The sequence below is a fragment of the Neophocaena asiaeorientalis genome, unplaced genomic scaffold (genome assembly GCF_003031525.2).
Source record: "Neophocaena asiaeorientalis asiaeorientalis breed wild unplaced genomic scaffold, Neophocaena_asiaeorientalis_V1.1 scaffold737, whole genome shotgun sequence".
Taxonomy (NCBI): Eukaryota; Metazoa; Chordata; class Mammalia; order Artiodactyla; family Phocoenidae; genus Neophocaena; species Neophocaena asiaeorientalis.
Window position 1 is genome coordinate 586,935 of NW_020175012.1, and position 19,143 is coordinate 606,077.

At 34.4% G+C, this 19,143-nt stretch overlaps 1 protein-coding gene across 5 annotated transcripts in view; it reads right to left on the reverse strand.

Annotated features, from left to right (window-relative positions):
* Positions 1-19,143, reverse strand: part of ARHGEF12 (Rho guanine nucleotide exchange factor 12) — a 142,412-nt gene that overhangs the window by 43,373 nt on the left and 79,896 nt on the right. For 2 of the 5 annotated variants that reach the window (XM_024761919.1, XM_024761918.1), the window contains 7 exons: positions 12,725-12,823; positions 11,997-12,046; positions 9,803-9,860; positions 7,368-7,546; positions 5,609-5,686; positions 5,293-5,412; positions 3,617-3,757 (listed from right to left, as the gene is read on the reverse strand). In XM_024761919.1, the coding sequence (XP_024617687.1) occupies positions 3,617-3,757; positions 5,293-5,412; positions 5,609-5,686; positions 7,368-7,546; positions 9,803-9,860; positions 11,997-12,046; positions 12,725-12,823 (725 nt within the window). The remainder of the gene's footprint in view (positions 1-3,616; positions 3,758-5,292; positions 5,413-5,608; positions 5,687-7,367; positions 7,547-9,802; positions 9,861-11,996; positions 12,047-12,724; positions 12,824-19,143) is intronic. The other 3 variants (XM_024761922.1, XM_024761920.1, XM_024761923.1) reach the window with 3 other exon arrangements.

Sequence of the window (19,143 nt, forward strand, 5' to 3'; positions counted from 1 at the left end):
AAAGAATAATGACTTCAATGGACTGAAATGCAATAAGCAAATATGTTAAAAATCTATAAATTCAAAATATTACACAGGTACACACATGTGGGCACACATCCCACATTAGTGACCTTTGGAGTATGTTAGGGCATCAACTCTTCTGAAAACATACATAAAGGAAAATAATCAAATGTTTATATATAAGCTATATTTTAGGGTAACTTAAAACTAGTAAGGGAAAATTCTTCTTTATAAAATAATTCCATCTAATAAATATAGAACGACAGACAATATTATATTATCATTTTGAAACCTCTAATTAAATAATGGATGCAGGCATTTTGCTATCAATGGCAGGTAAAAACATTAGATAAAAGCTTAATGGAGAAATTTATAATGAAGGAATCATGCTGACATCATCTGAACACCTTATACAAACTTAACAATCACGAAGAGACAACCAGACATTCTCCTCCTGATGTGATATAACAGGATATACACAGTACCACCCATGAATTGTTCTTGCCAAACAACAACTCTCAAACGTTAATCTGTTCAAGACTCTAGATCTTACTACCAATTTTCAGCAAATATATACTCAAGGAACATGCTAAACAACACCATGAAGATACAATTAGAAAGTGGGTGGTTTTACTGGACATGTGACCCAGTTTAACAACAACAACAACAAAACAGCAAAAAAAAATAAGAGGAGGGAACTATTATAACTTAGGAGACTTATCAACCAAAGGCTGAAGACGTTGACTGGATCCTGATTCAAATAAACCCACTGACAAAAGATCATTATAAGACTACTGGGGTAGTCAAAGTGCATATTAAGAAAATATTAATTAAGATTTGATAATGGTATTATGGCTATCATTTCTTTGTCTTCTTTTCTCTTAAAGATGCATATTAATGAAATAATGTCTTAGATTTCCTTAAAAATAATCCAGCATTTGGAGGGTTATGAGGAATGAGGGAAGACAGACACAAACAAGTCTGAGCACTTGTTGATGAGTGCTGAGCTGGATGATTAGGTACATGAGGGGGATCATTAGCTTAGTCTATTTTTGAATAGGTTTGAAATTCCTGAAAATAATTTTTAAAAAGGCAGGTGCAAACTGAAAATCAGAGAGGCAGATGTTCTAAGTTTGAGATGATGATTTGTGATCAGGTTGCTTCTCTTGTGAGAACCAGAAATGTGGCTATTCTTTAAAGCCTTCTCTGAGGTGATCAAAAGCAGGGAATTTTACAATGATAATGATATCACAAACACCAGAAAGAGATTATTTTATAAAAAAAGGAGAAGAAAATTGAAAAAAAAAATTAAAAGCACTGATCGGTTCCTACAATCTTAATACAGTACAACTGAAACAAACGTGGAAATCCATAAGCTAAAAGCAGCACATCTCTAGCTTCAAAAAGACACCTGTAGGAATTACACGAGTTTGTTAGGTGTTCAGCGAATATCCTAGTTTGCACCATATCATCTCTCACCTGGATTTCCACAACATCCACGTATTTGGCCTCAACTTCCTCAAGATTACAATGAAAGTTAAAAAGAATATCTGTAAAGCATTAGGTACAACCGCTGTCACAAAGTAGGTATTCAATATATGGTGACAATTTATCAGCCATTTAACACACATTTGTTAAGTTCCTCTTAAGCCAAGCAGTCTTCTTTTGCTGATCTCCCTGTCTCTACTCCAATTCATTTTCCACACTGACATGTTTCTGACTGTGCCTCTCTTCTGCATGCATGATGAAGCCCAAACTCTTTACTCATTCATTCTGTTGTTCAAATACCAATTAAACACCAATCATGTGTCAAACAGTCTTAATTCGCTGGAATGCCTGTTCCTACACTTGCCAATTCACTCTGTATTTCATAAAGTTATATTTCTAAGCCATGGATTTTATTGTTAACATTTCTCTAAATACAAGATAAAATTCAAAATTTTCATTTGAATCACTTGTTCTGAATTCCTACAATCTGCCAGTCTTTGTAGACATAAAGTCAAATATGATGGGTGCTTGCCTCTCAAGAAACTTTCCATCTAATGGTAGAGACAAGCCATGAAAACAGAGAGGAGAGCCAGCACTAAATCAAAAAGGAAAAATGTGAGGATTCCCAAAAGCAGTACTGCTAGAACAAGTTATAACTTGGACTCAAGGCTTTGCTTCTAAGATCGATTCCAGCCATTTCATCTATAATCCTAGTACACCTATAAAATTTTCACTGCTCTCCCCAAATGTTAGGCATTTGCATACCTTGGAGTCTCTGAGTACTGGTATTTTGAAACGAGGTAGAGGCAGATCACTTATTAGCTGGGTAAGTTTGGCAAGTTAGCTAACTCACTTTGGCCTCAGTTATTTCTTTTGTTAAGCTGTGATAACAACACTAGTACTTCATAAGGCTGTTCTGAGAATTAACTAAGATAGAAAATATATAACACATATTACAGCTTACGGTATATATGCCCAATAAACGTAAACTACTATAACTGTTTTCTTGAGTCAAAATTGAAATCTTTCATTAAGACAGCCTAAATCATAAGATTCCTATCAACATCTTTCAAAAAATTTAAAAAATCCTCAAATTTTCCTTGCATGAGGAACTGAGTCACTGAGCATTAAGCCTCAAAAGATCCCCTAAATGATGGCTTAGACCAGTGGCTTTCTTTTTTTTTTTTTACAACCTCCAATAAGAGAAATTGCACACTGCTAACCAGCATGTGCCCACATGCATACACACACACACTGATACATGTGTACATATACACACGTGTGTATATATGTGTGTGTACAACAAAAGTCAAAAAAGTAACACTTAGCTCTTCTACATGAAAAGTACTACTTACTTCCTATCCTATTATTTTTTTAAAATGCTGGCCCCAACCCACTAAACTGATTTTATGGCCCACATTGGGAAGAAAACAAACCTGATTTAGATTACTTTCCTCATCACTTTTAAAGAGGGTGATCTATTTTTAATTCGTTATTCCTATTATTGCACACTACTTACAAAGTATTGCTGAGTAGGTAACACTGAACTTAGCTTTTAAGTATTCATATAACTATGGTGCTACATCATATTCAGCTTAAAATACTTTCTGATCATCTTCTTAACAAAAATCCACGTACATCTGGTAATTTCTGGGTTAATCGAGAAAGCATTACTAAACATGGGCTATTAACTAAAGTCTACCTAAGAGGACTAAGGCTTTTCCTCTTTGTAATGGCAAAGTGCCCCATGATTCAAGACTGAGTCACTCTGACCACAAATGGAATATTAACATGCTCTTAAAGATATCAACAGTTGGCCTCTCGGTTCAGTAAGAAAGCACTGGCATTATTAACTTCTCTACCCACAAATAAGACGCCTGCTGGGAAATTCCATCTCCTCAAAAGAAACATTTGGCAATGGTGTCCAAGGGAAAAAGTGAAGTCTGGAATTAAAAGCTCATATACAACGGTATCCAGAATTTCTGTTCAACAAATTGCTATATTAAAGATGGTGGCAATAAAAAGTAAGTAATAAGAAAACACCTGTAGCTCACAAAACTTACAATCAAATCGAGAAAGAGGCTGTAGAGAAAAATACAAGAAGATAAAGGTGTAGAACACTTACATCTGCACTTTCACTACTGGGCCGAGAAGCATCTCCACTGCCATAGTCAATTCTGCCTAGTCCATCACCAGGATCTGCTTCTATTTCACTGACTGCTAGCCCATCGCCTAATGGCTTGGAGGATGTAACTGCAGCTCCATCCTAAAACAGATCAAGCACACACACACACAAACACACACACACACACACACACACACACACATTAAAAACAAACAACAAAAAACCCTTTCATTATGGACTGTATAAAGAAACAGAGTTGCACTGGAACCTCAATGGAGACTGTTTAAATTCACCCAGTTTGATGTAATCAAGAATGCTAAAAGCTCTAAAAGTCAAAAGCGTAAATGACTACTAATTCTGGGGTTCTCAAATGGCATGACCTTAAAGACAGGGAAAGTGGTATTTCAGTAAAGAGAATAAAATCTCAAACTTCAAATAAAGCAAAAAGATAAAACAGTTTAACTTATATAATTTATATTCCCTGCCCTTTAGTAAAGATTATGACACTATAACTTGTGGTTAACTGCCTTCCAACACTTTAGAATTTCAATAAATTGCCAATTCTGGGACACAGTGCTATACCGTAAATTATTATAAGCTTTTAAATCAGGAACAACAGTTTTACTATTCAAACAGAGTAAGATTGTTGTCTTTGCTCAGTAATAACCACAACATAAACTGTCGATATTACTGAGGCGGAATACTCAAAACTTCATATAGCTAATGGGATTAAAAGTAACAACAACAACAAAAATGTGTCATGAAAAGTACACTGAACCAGGAAGTCGGGATGCCTTACAAATGTGTGACCTTGTTTGAGTCACTTAACCAATTTAGGCCCTAGTTTTCTCAACCATTGCATGATTTTTTTTTAACTTTAAAATGAGCAGATTAGGATAGATGATTTCAAAGAATCCTTTCAGTTCTGTGAACCTACAGACCTAACTCATGAAGAATAACAAGTAAGCAGCTTTTACTCATTTCTCCATATCCCCAATCTAAATATTATAGAACATAAATCTGGTTGATGTATAAATGCTAAGCTATTTTTCTAGTGAGACTACCATCTTCAAAACATACCTATATAGCAGGTCTATTGAAATCTATTTTAAAATTAGAATAAAAATAGTTATTAATATGAATGTGCTTTGAATTCATCAGACTGGGTTTGAATACCAGTTCCATCACGTTTGAGCTACATGACCTCAGACAAGTTATTTAATTTCTCTGAGTTTCTCTAAGTGTTTATGTAAAATGGGGGGAAACAGTAACATCTAATCTCAAAGGGTGTTGTGCAGATTAAATAAGAAAAATTGTACGTCCCTACTTAAAAACATAACTGCTGTTCTGTTTTACAATGGCAGAATACATCTCAAAAATGTAAATATATGTATCTAAATATATTTTTGTAATTTGTGATATCAAAGCAAAAACACTCAATTCTTTCTAAAATTACTGTGGAACAAAGAAGCATCGTATCATGAGCAAGCAAACAATGAGAAGCCCACATTTCTTTTAGTTAATCATTATTTCTGTAACATCCAACACAGGACCTCCTGTTGGCCTATGCTAGAAAAAATAACTTTAAAAAAAGGCAACTGCAACACTCTCTGACACATTCCCAGAAGAAAATTCTCCTGCAAAAGGTTGGGTAGCACTTTTAATAGCGATGCTACCTGAGCAGAGCCTGTGGCTTTGGATAACTGCTCTTGCAGTTGAGGAATGTGTTTCTTGGCCTCTTGGATCTCTTTTAGCAATCTTTGGGCAGGTGTTCGGCTGTAATCTTCCTGCAATAACTGAAAAGTTATAAAAATATTTCAAGAATTAATTACTTATGTCAAGAAAATCTTTAAAAGTCTATTCTTAATCAATAAAATAGCTGATGGCGTTGATTACAATAGTGCTTAATTATGATTATAATAAATACCAACTCAACTATGCCCACTCACGTTTTTACTGGCCTATAAAACAGCCCCATTTCTAACTTAGTACCTGTAGCCGTTCCTGTTCTTTCTGTAACATTTTTCTCAGAATTTCTACTTTCTGGTTATGAACCACATTGTTTTCCTCCTACAAAAAGATAAAAAAACAAACAAAAAGACAAGAACCAATACAAGGAAAGTGAAACTAAGTATCGAAAATGAGTCATACAATGTTACATCTCAGCTCCAATTTTCAATACCTATCAGGATTTTCTTATTTCTGGTGGTTATGAAGACAAACTTTTAAACATGACACTTAAAGATAAAAGGTTACAGGGAAATGTCAACTCTTCTATTTCACTTTTGCTAAACTAGGTTCAAAAAACATTAAATATTGATATTAGTTGAAGAAATGAAGTTGCCTTAAGTATAAGACTAATATCTTGGGCTTCCCTGGTGGCATAGTGGTTAAGAATCTGCCTGCCAATGCAGGGGACACAGGTTCGAGACCTGGTCCACGAAGATCCCATATGCCACAGAGCAACTAAGCCCGTGTGCCACAACTGCTGAGCCTGTGCTCTACAGCCCGTGAGCCACAACTACTGAGCCCACGTGCCACAACTACTGAAGCCTGCGCGCCTAGAGCCCGTGCTCCGAATGAGAAGCCACCACAATGAGAAGCCTGCGCACCGCAACGAAGAGTAGTCCCCACTCACTGCAACTAGAGAAAGCCCAAGCACAGCAACAAAGACCCAACGGAGAAAAAAAATAATAAATAAATATTTTTTTAAAAAGAAAGAAAAAAAGAATAATATCTTACACTTTCCCTCCTTTGGATTTTTACTATCAACCCCCGTGCATGGTTCAAATTCCCAGTATTTCCTACCTGAAGTATTAAGACAGATCACTAATTCATCTCCTGTCATTTCTCCTTGTTTTACAACCCTATAATATTTTACCAAATAAGTCTTCCTAAAATCCTGTTATAATCACATCACTCTCTTCCTCAAAAAATTTGTAATATATTCTTACTGCCCATTCAGTTACTTGTAAATTGGCCTCGTAGTTGTGACTTTTCAAAATAAATAGTCTTACTTTTTTCTCATCTCCTACTTCATAAATCTTTAACGGGCAACCAACCAAACAAGAGTCCTGGCTATTTCCCCAAAATACTTGATGCTTTCTTGGCTCTTTACCTCTGTTAATCCTGCTTCCTCTACCTGGGTTGCCTTCTTCCCCACTGCCACCATTAGGATGTTACCTGTTTTTTAAGGCTCAATTCAAATAATAGCTTTCCATAAAGTTGTTCCTTATCACAACTGGATGTGCTTTCTCCCTCCTTTGAAATCTCATAGAACTTAATATTTTCCTTCTCATAATGTCTACAGCTGCCTCTGTAGTAAAATTACTTGTATACTCTTGATTCAATTTCAAACAACAAAGGTTTATTAAGTACTTAGTACTGTATGCCAAGCAATATTTCAGGCTCTGTGGACACAACAATAAATAAAATAAACAAAAAAACCCTGTCCTCTTAGAGTGTATATTCGAAGATAACAAAGGACATTGAACATAGGATATCTTAATTATATTTTTGTGGGTGGCACCCTGTTTTGTATATGGTAGGTGTTAAATATTTGTTGAATTATATCTGCTATCCCCATACCCTGTAATCATTCCAAATTATTAGGTAATTATTTTTATCAGCAAGTTATCTTCTAGAATCTTAAACTTAAATTTGTTTATCAACTCAACACTTTGAAACTCAACATAAAGCAAAGGCATTATTATACAACTGAGCATTTACAAAGACGTTTTCCCACTCTTACCCCCATGAGCACAGGACTAGTAATTCTCTCCATATTCCCAGATGCTCCAGGTGAATGAGGGGATGTCATGATGGGAGACATATGTCCAACGACTGATGGCTCTACTTCAGAATCAGCAAGTGGAAACTGGGGCGACCCAGGTGGGCGTCCCTGAACAGTGAGAGCTACATAGGAACCCGCTTGGGGTGGGCAGATGGAAGAAAGGGGAGGGAAGGGAAAATAACATTGTCAAAAAATTTTTACTACTTAATCTTTGATAGTTCTAAAAGATCCAGATATATGAGAAAGTTTCATCATCTGCTAATCATTTTCCCCACAGAAGAAGAATCTTGTCATTTCTCTTTTATGGCTCCCCTAAAATTCTAAAAGAACAATGCAATTTTCAGATAGCAAATCACTTACTCATGAGGTCAGATATTACTTAAAAGCAAGTAAGATTTATAAATCCAGTGATTTTTTTTTAATTTAGGGAAGAATAAGTTATTATCAACTATCAGCAATGGCTATGTTCAATCAATTTCTCAAATGCAAATTTTAAAAATCACCATATTAAGATGATACTAATTAGACAAGGTTTAACTAATTTTCTGTAATGATACAATTTTAAATTAACTTTAAGAAATGTGTGTGACAAGAAATATCCGACAAAAAGCAGAAAAAAACCCCACAACAAATAAGTAGTGAGTTTTAATTTTAAAAATTTGGAGAAGACAAATTCACTAGGCATTTTACAGGGAAAAAACTATGGAAAGCAAAATTACCCATAACCAGAAAGACTCTGAAACAGACATTCATGAGTTATCTAGAATCAAGAAGAAATAATGCTTTCCAAATAAAAAACTTTTCTAGATAACTGACCTTTAATGACAAAATCTTTCTCTTAGACTTTTCAGTAGAACTTTAAATTGTATTTCATACTTTTTCCCCCAATTTAATCCTCCCATGAAACTCGCTAGTAATTATTTCACAGTGTTTGGGGTTCTAAAAATTTTTTTTATACTTAATGATCACAAATGCTGTGATATTGGGGAGATTTTAAGCACACACACTTTTTAAAGTTTTTCAGTCATATTTCTCTCTGTCACGAAGTCATCTAATATATCTTATTGACTTATCCATGTGCTTGGTTCTCATAGCCTCCTCGTTCTTCCCTTCTCTTCTTTAGATGTTTTTAAACTGGTTTGATTTGAAATCACTTTTATTATGTCTAGAATATGCATTGAAGAGTAGGACATGAGGGAGCTCTACTACAAGTATAGCACACAGGGTTTAGGCATTTCAAATTTATATCTGTTTTCGATACTCAGAGTGTTTTATGCTTACTTTGAGTTTTTAGTTAGGCTCTTGTTATTGGATAAGTAATCTATTGCTACAGTCCTAGGATTTAATTTTTTAAGTAAAACTGATATTGGAACAAGTAAAATATATAACCTAAAAAGCTAAAGAAATAATCTTTTCATACTCTGCAACAGTTAGTTACCAGGCATATATTATCGTAAACCATCATATTTATGTAGCACATAAAAATTCATAAATCACAATCTCATTAAATAAGTAATCAAATTTATTCTAGTATGAGGATCTAATTCTGATCATCCCATTGCTTTTTAAAATGTACTAAAGTTAAGAACTAAGATCAAAGTGATCATTTTAGACCACTGGTACTCTGATGAAGAGATAAAGGGATTCACAGGTTGCTTTATCTAAGCAATAATAAGGCCAAGAAGGATTTGTTTATTAAATTTATTCTAAAGATGTCCACTTAATGAAAAGAAGTAATATTAAATAAAAAAGTAGTGTTTCTGCTTGGCCATAAACAACTATCTCTTAATTGTAGTCTATTACACTGTGAAATAGTCTGATGCAGAAGACTACAAATTCTTAACCCTGGAGATTTCCAAGAGAAGACCACTCCCCTGGATTATTTAATCATTTACTTATCTGAGGGAACATGATTATGCTACGTGATTTTGAAAGTTCCATTTCAGTTCATCCAGGCCACTGTGTCTGATTTCTCAACCTCTTCTCTTTCAGGTCGACTCATGCATTTCTTTCAAATATACTTTCATTATTACCAAGAATAACAAGGACATTATAATCAACCACATAAATGAAGTGGACTAAAGACAGTTATTAGTAAATTAAGAATTTTCACCTCAGACTTTCCTTTAATACAGGGGTCAGTAAACTCCAGCCAAGGGACTAAATTCAACCCACAGATTGTTTTGGCAAATATTTAGTTTTACTGAAACACAGCCATACCCATTCATTTATGCATCGTCTATGGCTGCTTTCACATTACAATGAGAGTCGAGTAGTAGATTATCTGACCCACAAAGCCTAAAAAATTTACTATCCGGCCTATTGCAGAAAATGTTTGCTTATCTTTGCTGTAAGGGTTTCAGAAAACAAAACTGAGGATAACATTCACCTACATTTGATTAGCTTCACCACTTCCAGATGGTTTGAATGAGTCACCAGAGTTCCATTCACCTGTAAGAAAATAAAAATAGTGTCTGTCAGATAATTCTAGTTGAGACAATTAAACTGACTTCAGGAATTATCATATGTAATACAACCAATTATAACATAGTAAACAGGACTATATTAAAATGCATATATATTTGGTTCAATAGTCACTTTTACCACTATTCTATAAGGTATACTCAGCAACAAAATGAACTTGAGCACAAAAAAAGGTCTTGATTTAAAGAGACGCAAGAGCCGGGGTGGGGGCGCGGATATGGGGATATATGTATACATATAGCTGATTCACTTTGCTATACAGCAGAAACTAACACACCATTGTAAAGCAATTATATTCCAATAAAGATGCTTAAAAAAATAAAAAGGATATTATAACTATTATAACTTATTCACCATGAAAAATGACAAAACGTACTATGCAACAGATTTGCAAATCCTTCACAGTGAAGAACCCTTGCAAATTAAAAACTCCCTTTGCTTTTAATTACAAATTCACTGATTTTCCAAAGGCATAATAAATTTTTTAAAAGACGAATAAGCAATATTTCTCCAATAATATTCAATTTACTATTAGTTTTCCAATCATCACCTAACCTTCACAAAGAAAATTAATTTTCAGACACGCTAAATGTAGGAAGTGTTATCCAAAGTTTCCACTAAACCAAACAAATTAAGGTAAAAATATCAAACATGAATCTAACATTATTTTTTCTCTGATGCAAGTAACACTAATTTTTACAAGTTCAAATATATCGGGGTATAAAATAGAAGTAAAAGTACACTTCTCATGCCCACCAGAGATGATCACTGTTAAGCATGATGTTTAATCTTTGAGACATATTCTAGCATACACACACCAGATACACAGACACACATACATATACTTTGTAACTTGCCTTTTCCTGCAAATAAAAAAGCACTGTTTTATTACATTATGGATGTCTTTCAATATAGGTACAAACAGACCTAATCTATTCTTTTTAAAAGCTGGAGGTGAAATGCAATTTATTTCTTTAGCCCTCAGTATACGCATATTTAGATTGTTTACAAGTTTTCGATACAATAAAGCTTAAATGAATTTTCCTGTACACGTATCACTTCACATTTAAACACCTATTACCTTAGATAAGCTCCTAAAAGCAAAATTGTGGTCAAAGGTTATATACTTTTTAAAAATATGTAACTTTTGATACATATTCACAAATTTCCATCCAAACAGATTTTACCTAATTTATATTCACAACATGTTTATGAGAGTAGCCATTTTACCATACCCAAACTATGCCAAATGTGTATCATTAATCTTTAAAATTTCTGACAACCAAATATATTTTCACCTATCATTTAATTTCTACTTTTTCTTATCAGTGAGGTTGGACATATCCTCATTGATATATTATTTCAATTACTTTGGAGACTTGCTTTATAAAATTCTTTGCCTCTTTTTCTGTCAGACTATTTATTCTTTTGTTAGTAATTTGAAAGTGCTCTTTACAATTAAGGCTATCATATTCTGTAATATATTTCAAATATTTATTTCCAGATAGTTCTTTGTAAATATGTTCATGGTGTCTTTTCCTGTATAGTAATTTGATTTTAAGTAATCACATTAGTTAGTTGTCTTAAGAGTAATTAGTGACTAATCCATTCTTTCCCTACTGATCAGAACTTAAGGGCTGTTTCTGGACTCTCTACTGTGTTCCACAGACAGGTCCCTAGGTATAATAGAGTCACTTGCTTCAAATCAATCTGCACCATCTCACCTCACACTTATCCATACACATAATACCTCTGCAAAGTTCACTTAGAACAAATAATCATTTGGAAGCTTGACAAGGAATGGCACACCTCCCCAAATTTATTAATAAATTTTGAAGAGAATTTCTTGCTAAGAGATTAACTTGGAGAAATATGATCTTTACAACAGCGAGTTATGACTCCATTTATTCAAGCCTCTTATTATGCTTTTCAGTAAAGGGTAACGTTAATTTTAGAATGAATGAAGTAAGTTTTTATAGTCAATAAATCCATCATATATAATCTGTAGCTTTTAATAAAAATCCAAGTTAAAAAAAGCAAAATATGGCTAATATATGCTGTTTTTTAATTCTATCATAAATTCCGTAATAGTCTTTTCCTTACCTTGATGATTCGATCACCTGTCTGTACGCCAGCCCGCATGGCTGCTCCATCTGTAAGAGAAATTAATTCTTAAAATGCAATTCATTTACCTTCACTGATAATCTTCTTGAAAGAGAGGCAGTGTAACAAAATGGTTAAATACATGGACTGTAAAGTCAGGCTGACTTAGGTCCAAATCCTGCCTCTGCCACTCACTAGTTGGATGACCATGGACAGATTTTATGTTTTTTTTACTCTAAGCCTCAATATCACCTGTAATATAGAGATAAAAAATACCTACCTCAAATTACAGCAACCAAGATAAAGGAAGTATTCAATATATGGTAATAGTAGTTCAAGATATTATTGTCATTTGGGAGAAAAGGATGGATATTTTTGAGTCTACAACCCCTTCTTTAATCTGTCTCTACCCAAATATCTCTGGTGCCATTAAGAAATAAAATTCCACAAACTTCTATAAGTGATGATGAGTAAAGTTTCATGACTAAGGAGTCATATGATTTCTAAAACAATATAAGAACTGTTTTCTTTCCATAAAGTACAAAAGAAAATCAACTGGGGTAAATTCATGCCTATAACCGTAACACCAGAGACAACTCTAGCACAATAAGGCCATATGACCTGTAATGTATGTGATTATTTTATTCTAAGCAATAGACATTTTTAAACTATTCTATTCTTACTCTGTTTGCTCCCAAGTGACAAGACTGTTTTTAAAAATGCCTTGCCTTCTTTGACAGACTGTACGAACACTGGATTGTCTCCACTGACCGTCAGCCCAAATCCATTGTCATCCTTCTGGATGATCACACAACGCTGAACAAGACCTGCACAAGAACCAAAGGGTAAAGAGAGAAGGAAAGAGAAAACAGAGAAGAAGACAATAATTACATATTAGTAATGAACTGTAGTGTATCTGGAGAAGCACAAAGTAGCACATGAAACCCATATAAAAAATAAGAGCACTAACCCCATAAGCAAAACAAACACAAGAATATCACAAAGAATCATATATACTGGTTTCTCACAGGGAAGGTACAGCAGAATTGCTCCAAGATTAAAAACAGCTAAGGCAAACTGGAAAATATGAAGTATTAGAGAGGAGACAGACAGAATGCCCATTCACATCTATGCAATTAATTTGTAATATAAAATCCTCCCCCACCTCCCTGTGTTTTTGGTGCTCTAACTGGTGTTTAAACCCAAGATAATCAAATATTTGGGGACATTAGGCTAGAAGCATCCCATGGTAAACTCTAGAGAAGTCCAACCTTACTCTCAATAAAATATACTCAGAAAAACAGACTATAAAAAAGAAGGAAGTGCTTACAGAGCACCTGCAGCTCTTCTCCTGAAAGGGAGAAAGAAAAGGAAAAGTCCAAAGGAAAGAAAAGGAAAAGTCCAAGGGAAGAAAGACTTTGGCTCGTAGAAAAAATAAAAAGAAAAGAGAAAAAAAGTAGGAAAGATAAAGAAAGAACCTGTGAGTTCAACCAACTCTTTGATTTCTTTCATATACTTACCTGATTCCTACAGAGAATTTGTTTTCCTTCTAGTTAAATAGCAAACAAAAATTGTCAAGGCAAGGTGAGAAGAAGAAGACCACACCCAAGGGAATAGGGACGTCCCAAAACAGAACCCTGATTACTGCCCAGGGCTGTTTTACCGTAGATCAAGATCAGAAGATCCTGAACTCTTTGTTAGCCAAAGATTTAATATATACTTCCAGCTTTTCAGAATCTAAGTGTTTTACCAAAAATCAGTATGCAAAACATGTAAACTAACACAAGTATAATGATGATTAGAAAACAAAAACTACTTCAAAATTAAGATTTTTATACAAAGAGCCATGATCTTTTAAATAAGTCTGATGTACAAAACAAAGGAAATGCTAAAGATTGCACATTAATGAATATATATGCATATTTCTTGCTGTTAATGAAATGACACAAGTATGAGCCTACTACAGATGAAAAACTAGAATAACTGGATCCCAGAATAGAAAACACAAACTTGAACCTTAATTTATAACCCTACACAAAAATTAATTTACAGCAAATTATGGACCTGAACATAAAAGCTAAAACTTTTCATAAGAAAACATAGGAGAAAAGCTTCAAGACCTTAGGATAGGCAGAGAACTTTTAGGATGCAAAATGCATCCATAAAAGAAAAAACTGGTAAATGGGACCCAAAATTTTAAATAGCTGCTTTCCTAAAGACACTGATAAGAAAATGAAAAGGCAAGCACAGAGTGGGAGAAAATATTCGCATTACAAATTATCTGATAAAGCACTTGTATCCAGACATACATTTAAAAAAACAACTCTACAACCCAATAATGGAAGACACATTTTAAAGGGACAAAAGATTTGAACAAAGAAAGATACACCAATGGCCAATAAGCACATGCAAAGGTGCTCAACATCTGCAGTCTTCAGGAAAATGCAAATTAAAACCATAATGAGATACCACTATACACTAACTGGAATGGCTAAAACTTAAAAGACTGATAAATACCAAGTGCTAACAAGGATGTGGAACAACTAGAACTCTCATACATTGCTGGTGGGAATGTAAAATGGTGGAAATTTCTTATAAAGGCAAGTATATATTTACATATGACCCAGCAACTTCACTCCTAAGAGAAATGAAAACTCATGTCCACATAAAGACTGGTAAACAAATGTTCACAGCAGTTTTGCTCATAAGAGACAAAAACTAGAAACAACTCAATCGTCCGTCAACAGACAAATGGATAAACAAACTGTGGTACAGCCATTACAATAAAATACTACTTAGCAAGAAAAAAAGGGAACTACTCACACAGGCAACAAACATGGATGAATCACAAAAACATCATGTTAAGCAAAAGAAGGCAGATACAAAAGAGAGTACATACTACACGATTCCAGCGTAGAACAGGCAAAAAGTAAACTAGTAAGGAAAAGCAGATTAGTGGTTGCCTAGGGGCAGGATGGCGTGGAGAGGTAAGAATGACTGCAAAGAGACATGAAGGAACTTTTTGGGTTGATGGAAATGTTCTATACATTAATTAAGGTAATGGTTACATGAGTATTCATCTGTCGAGACTTAGCGAACTGCACACTTAAAATGAATGCATCTTATTTTATGTAAATTAGATCTCAAAAAGTTAATTTTCAACATTTAAAAAATGAGTGAGACCTCAATTCTAGAGACTACTAAATACTGAACAGTATTTGAATTCACGGTGTCACCACTCCTACAAAACAGGAAACTGCAATGGGGTCAGAGGAAAGATAACCCGTCAGAATTTAACCATTTTTCTTTTGTTTAATGTTGCTTCCTTCAACGAATTAGGAAAAACTCTAAATAGAATGGGTATAAATACATAAAATCAAGGAAAAAGACATTCTTTATAAATTTCTAGTACATAATACAATAAATATAAGTATCAGAGAATAATGTTTTACAGGAATCTTTTAAAATGCACACCCACTTTTAGAAACATAAACAGCTGATGCCTTTCTTTACAGTCATTTGAAATTTCAAAATAAATTACATACTTTGAATTTTTAAAAGTCGACAACTGCAGTACTGAATATATATTTTTTTCATGCTATAATCATCCCTCCCAGTTATCTCATCTCACTTCCAAAGGGCTGAAAATGAGTGGACTGAAGGATTCTAATATTGATGTTTCCTGTGCTAAGCCACTGGGCTTCTTAAGACTTTCTTCCAGGTCCCTGTAGAGAATCGGGTACTTGTACACAATGAGGGAGAGGAGTAGTGGGGGTTAACAGTTTGCTATGTTTATGTATTTCACTTGAATATAATGTACCTAAAGTATTCAGCTTAATGCCTGACAAATACTAAGGGTTCCTAAATGTTAGGTATTATTTTATTATGACTAGGGGTGGGTTGCGCTTGGATTTTCCTGCTCAGAAATATATTACTCATTTACCCATGCCATCAATTAAAAATACATTTGTGTTAACGAACTCCTATCATTAATGTAAACGCTCCTCAGAAGCATCAATTCTCATTTATGATGTCTTTGTGTGAATTTTGTTTTGGTTTAATAGACCAGCAAATTACTTTGAGATGGGGAAGGAAGTAAGGAAATTTTACAGAGCTTCTTGTGATAGGTAACTTTAGAAGATGAGAGACAGCATGACGCCCTCAAGAAACAAATCATCTCCTCTTATAAAACTTTCCCTAAATATCAAGACTGTGTTAGGTGCCCCCTTCTAGACTCCCACTGCACCCTCTATTTACTCTCAGAGTATCTTTATCACTCACAACTGATTTGTATTCGTTTTTATCCTCTCATTAGATTAAATACTCCCCTGAAAGAGTTCAGGGGCTCTATCTTGTTTACAAACTTATCTCAGGACCTGGTATATGTTCTGGCGTAAAAGGAAATTTTTTTAAATTGCTAATGAATTAACGAAAAATCACAAAAGTATAGGAGTCTAGAGATGAACGGAAGCTCAGAAAGGGAGGTGATCAGAGAGAAAAAAAAATACAACTACACACAGTTAACTTTAGCAAATATGCTTAGGGTCCTAACAGACTGCTAAGCACTGGAAGAATTTATTAGGGTTGCCTCAGAACACTGCAAACCTGTATTCTCCAATTCAAAACTGTTCAGCATGATAACTTTCCCCTTTAATTCTACATTAAAAGGAGAAGATAAGGAGCAAAGAAGGAAGAGGAAAAAGGGAAAGAGCTATGTAAGCATCATACTCATCTTTTTCCTCTCCTCAACACCACTGCGCTGTCCATTTACCAATGTTATTATTCTAAGTCCGTCTACTAATCTGAGACTCTGATATACTGGAATATCTAAGAATTACTAGGCTACCAATACAAAAAGAAAACATACATACATAGCCAATTCAGAATCTGTAGAATTCAAATTACTGAAATGTTCTACTTATTGTAGCCCAGAAGCTATTTTAACCCACCACACAGGATAAACTCCACCCTTAACATTGACATCACCAATACTGACTATCATACTTTTGAAATGTCCTTTTTGACAAAAAAAAACTCCACTTTGCTTTAGCAAATTTGTATTGAGCATCTGTCTGCTCGTTATTTAACACTGTAACCTGCAGGAATACAAAACAACTAGGAGTCTTTGCTCTCAAAGAACTTAAAATCTTGAAAGGGAAGGATAATAGAGAAACCAATAGAGAGACAATGGCAACATCTAACTAAAATGATATGATAACAGGCCCTATATGTTATTAAAGAAGGGAGAGAGAAAAGGTGGACTCCTAATTCCAAAATAATCATTTTTGAATTTCACTAATTTAAAAAAAAAAACTTTCCATCATTTTAACTTTTTCTGGTTCTTACAAACACATATAGCCCATGGTTGGTTTGTTGGCTTATTTTGCTAATTCCCTTATTCTCTGGTATAAAGAGTATTAATTATAATCACCATACAAGTGTGTTTATCTCTGAATTTTTTTTTTTTTTTTTTTTTTTAAATAAATTTATTTATTTATTTTTGGCTGCATTGGGTCTTCGTTGCTGCGCGCGGGCTTTCTCTAGTCGCGGCGAGCGGGGGCTACTCTTCGTTGCGGTGCGCAGGCTTCTCATTGCGATGGCTTCCCTTGCTGTGGAGCACAGGCTCTAGGCGGCTGGGCTTCAGTAGTTGTGGCACGCGGGCTTCAGTAGTTGTGGCTTGTGGGCTCTAGAGCGCAGGCCCAGTAGTTGTGGTGCACGGGCGTAGTTGCTCCGCAGCATGTGGGATCTTCCCGGACCAGGGCTTGAACCCGTGTCCCCTGAATTGGCAGGCGGATTCTTAACCACTGCGCCACCAGGGAAGCCCCACAACTATCTAGTTTTTAAGTGCATATGGAATATTGGTAACCAAGTGCATCTCTATTATCATACTTACAAAAAAGCACTTCTTTTGTACCAGACTGTAAACTTCTAGAAAGCAGGTACAGTCTCCTATTATCTTGATATCTATCCCTTAACATAGTACCTGGCATATAATAGGTGCTCAATGAATATTTACTAAGTAAATCTGAACTTATTTTATAAATAAATCATACTCAGTCACTTTTCAGGAAAAAGTAAAATCATATCCATGAAAACTATGCCAAGTAGAGAAATACTTCTACACAGACACTAACCTTCTGCCCTGGCTAAATTCTAACCAAAGTAATTTGATACTCCATCTACCCTAAAATAACTCCTCTAATTCTTTACTTCCTGTCTTTTAAGGAATATGATATTTCACCTGGAAGCTGATAATAAATGTCATGCTTCATATTATCAGTGAAGTAAAGATAGACGGTCTATCAAACTTATGTAAATATTATCCTTTCCTATTTTTTTTCTTTAGAAACAAAGGACATGTTCTCCTCTTACAATAACGTGACTTTTTTTTCTTTTTAAATGCTTTTTTACTGAAGTACCATTAATTTATAATATTCTGTTAGTTTCAGGTATACAGCATAGTGATTCAGTATTTTTGTTATCTATTACTACAAGATACTGGATATAGTTCCCTGTGCTATACAGTATATCCTTGTTGCTTATCTATTTTATATATAGTAGTTTGTATCTATTAATTCCATACCTCAAATTTGTCCCTCCTCCCTTCTCTCTTTCCTTTGGTAACCAAAAGTTTGTTTTCTGCACCTGTGAGTCTGTTTCTGTTTTGCATATATTGATATAGTCATTTGTATTGTTTTTTAGATTCTACATATAAGTGATATCATATAGTATTTGTCTAAGCGTAATGCTCTCTAGGTCCATCCACATTGCTGCAAATGGCATTATTTTTCTTTTATGGCTGAGTAATATTCCTTGGTGTGTGTGTATGTGTCTCTATGTGTGTGTATACACAAGACATCCTTTTTTTGAAACTGAACTATAGTTGACCTACAATATTGTGTTAACTTCAGGTGTACAGCTAAGCGATTTAGTTATATACATATATTTTTTTTCAGATTTTCCATTATAGGTTATTACAAGACGTTGAGTGTAGTTCCTGTGCTATATACATCTTCTTAATTCAATAATCTGCTGACAAGCACTTGAGTTGCTTCCAAATCTTGGCTGTTGTAAATAGTGTTGCTATGAACATTGTGGCGCACATGTCCTTTCAAATTAGTGTTTTCCTTCTTCCAGATATATAAGC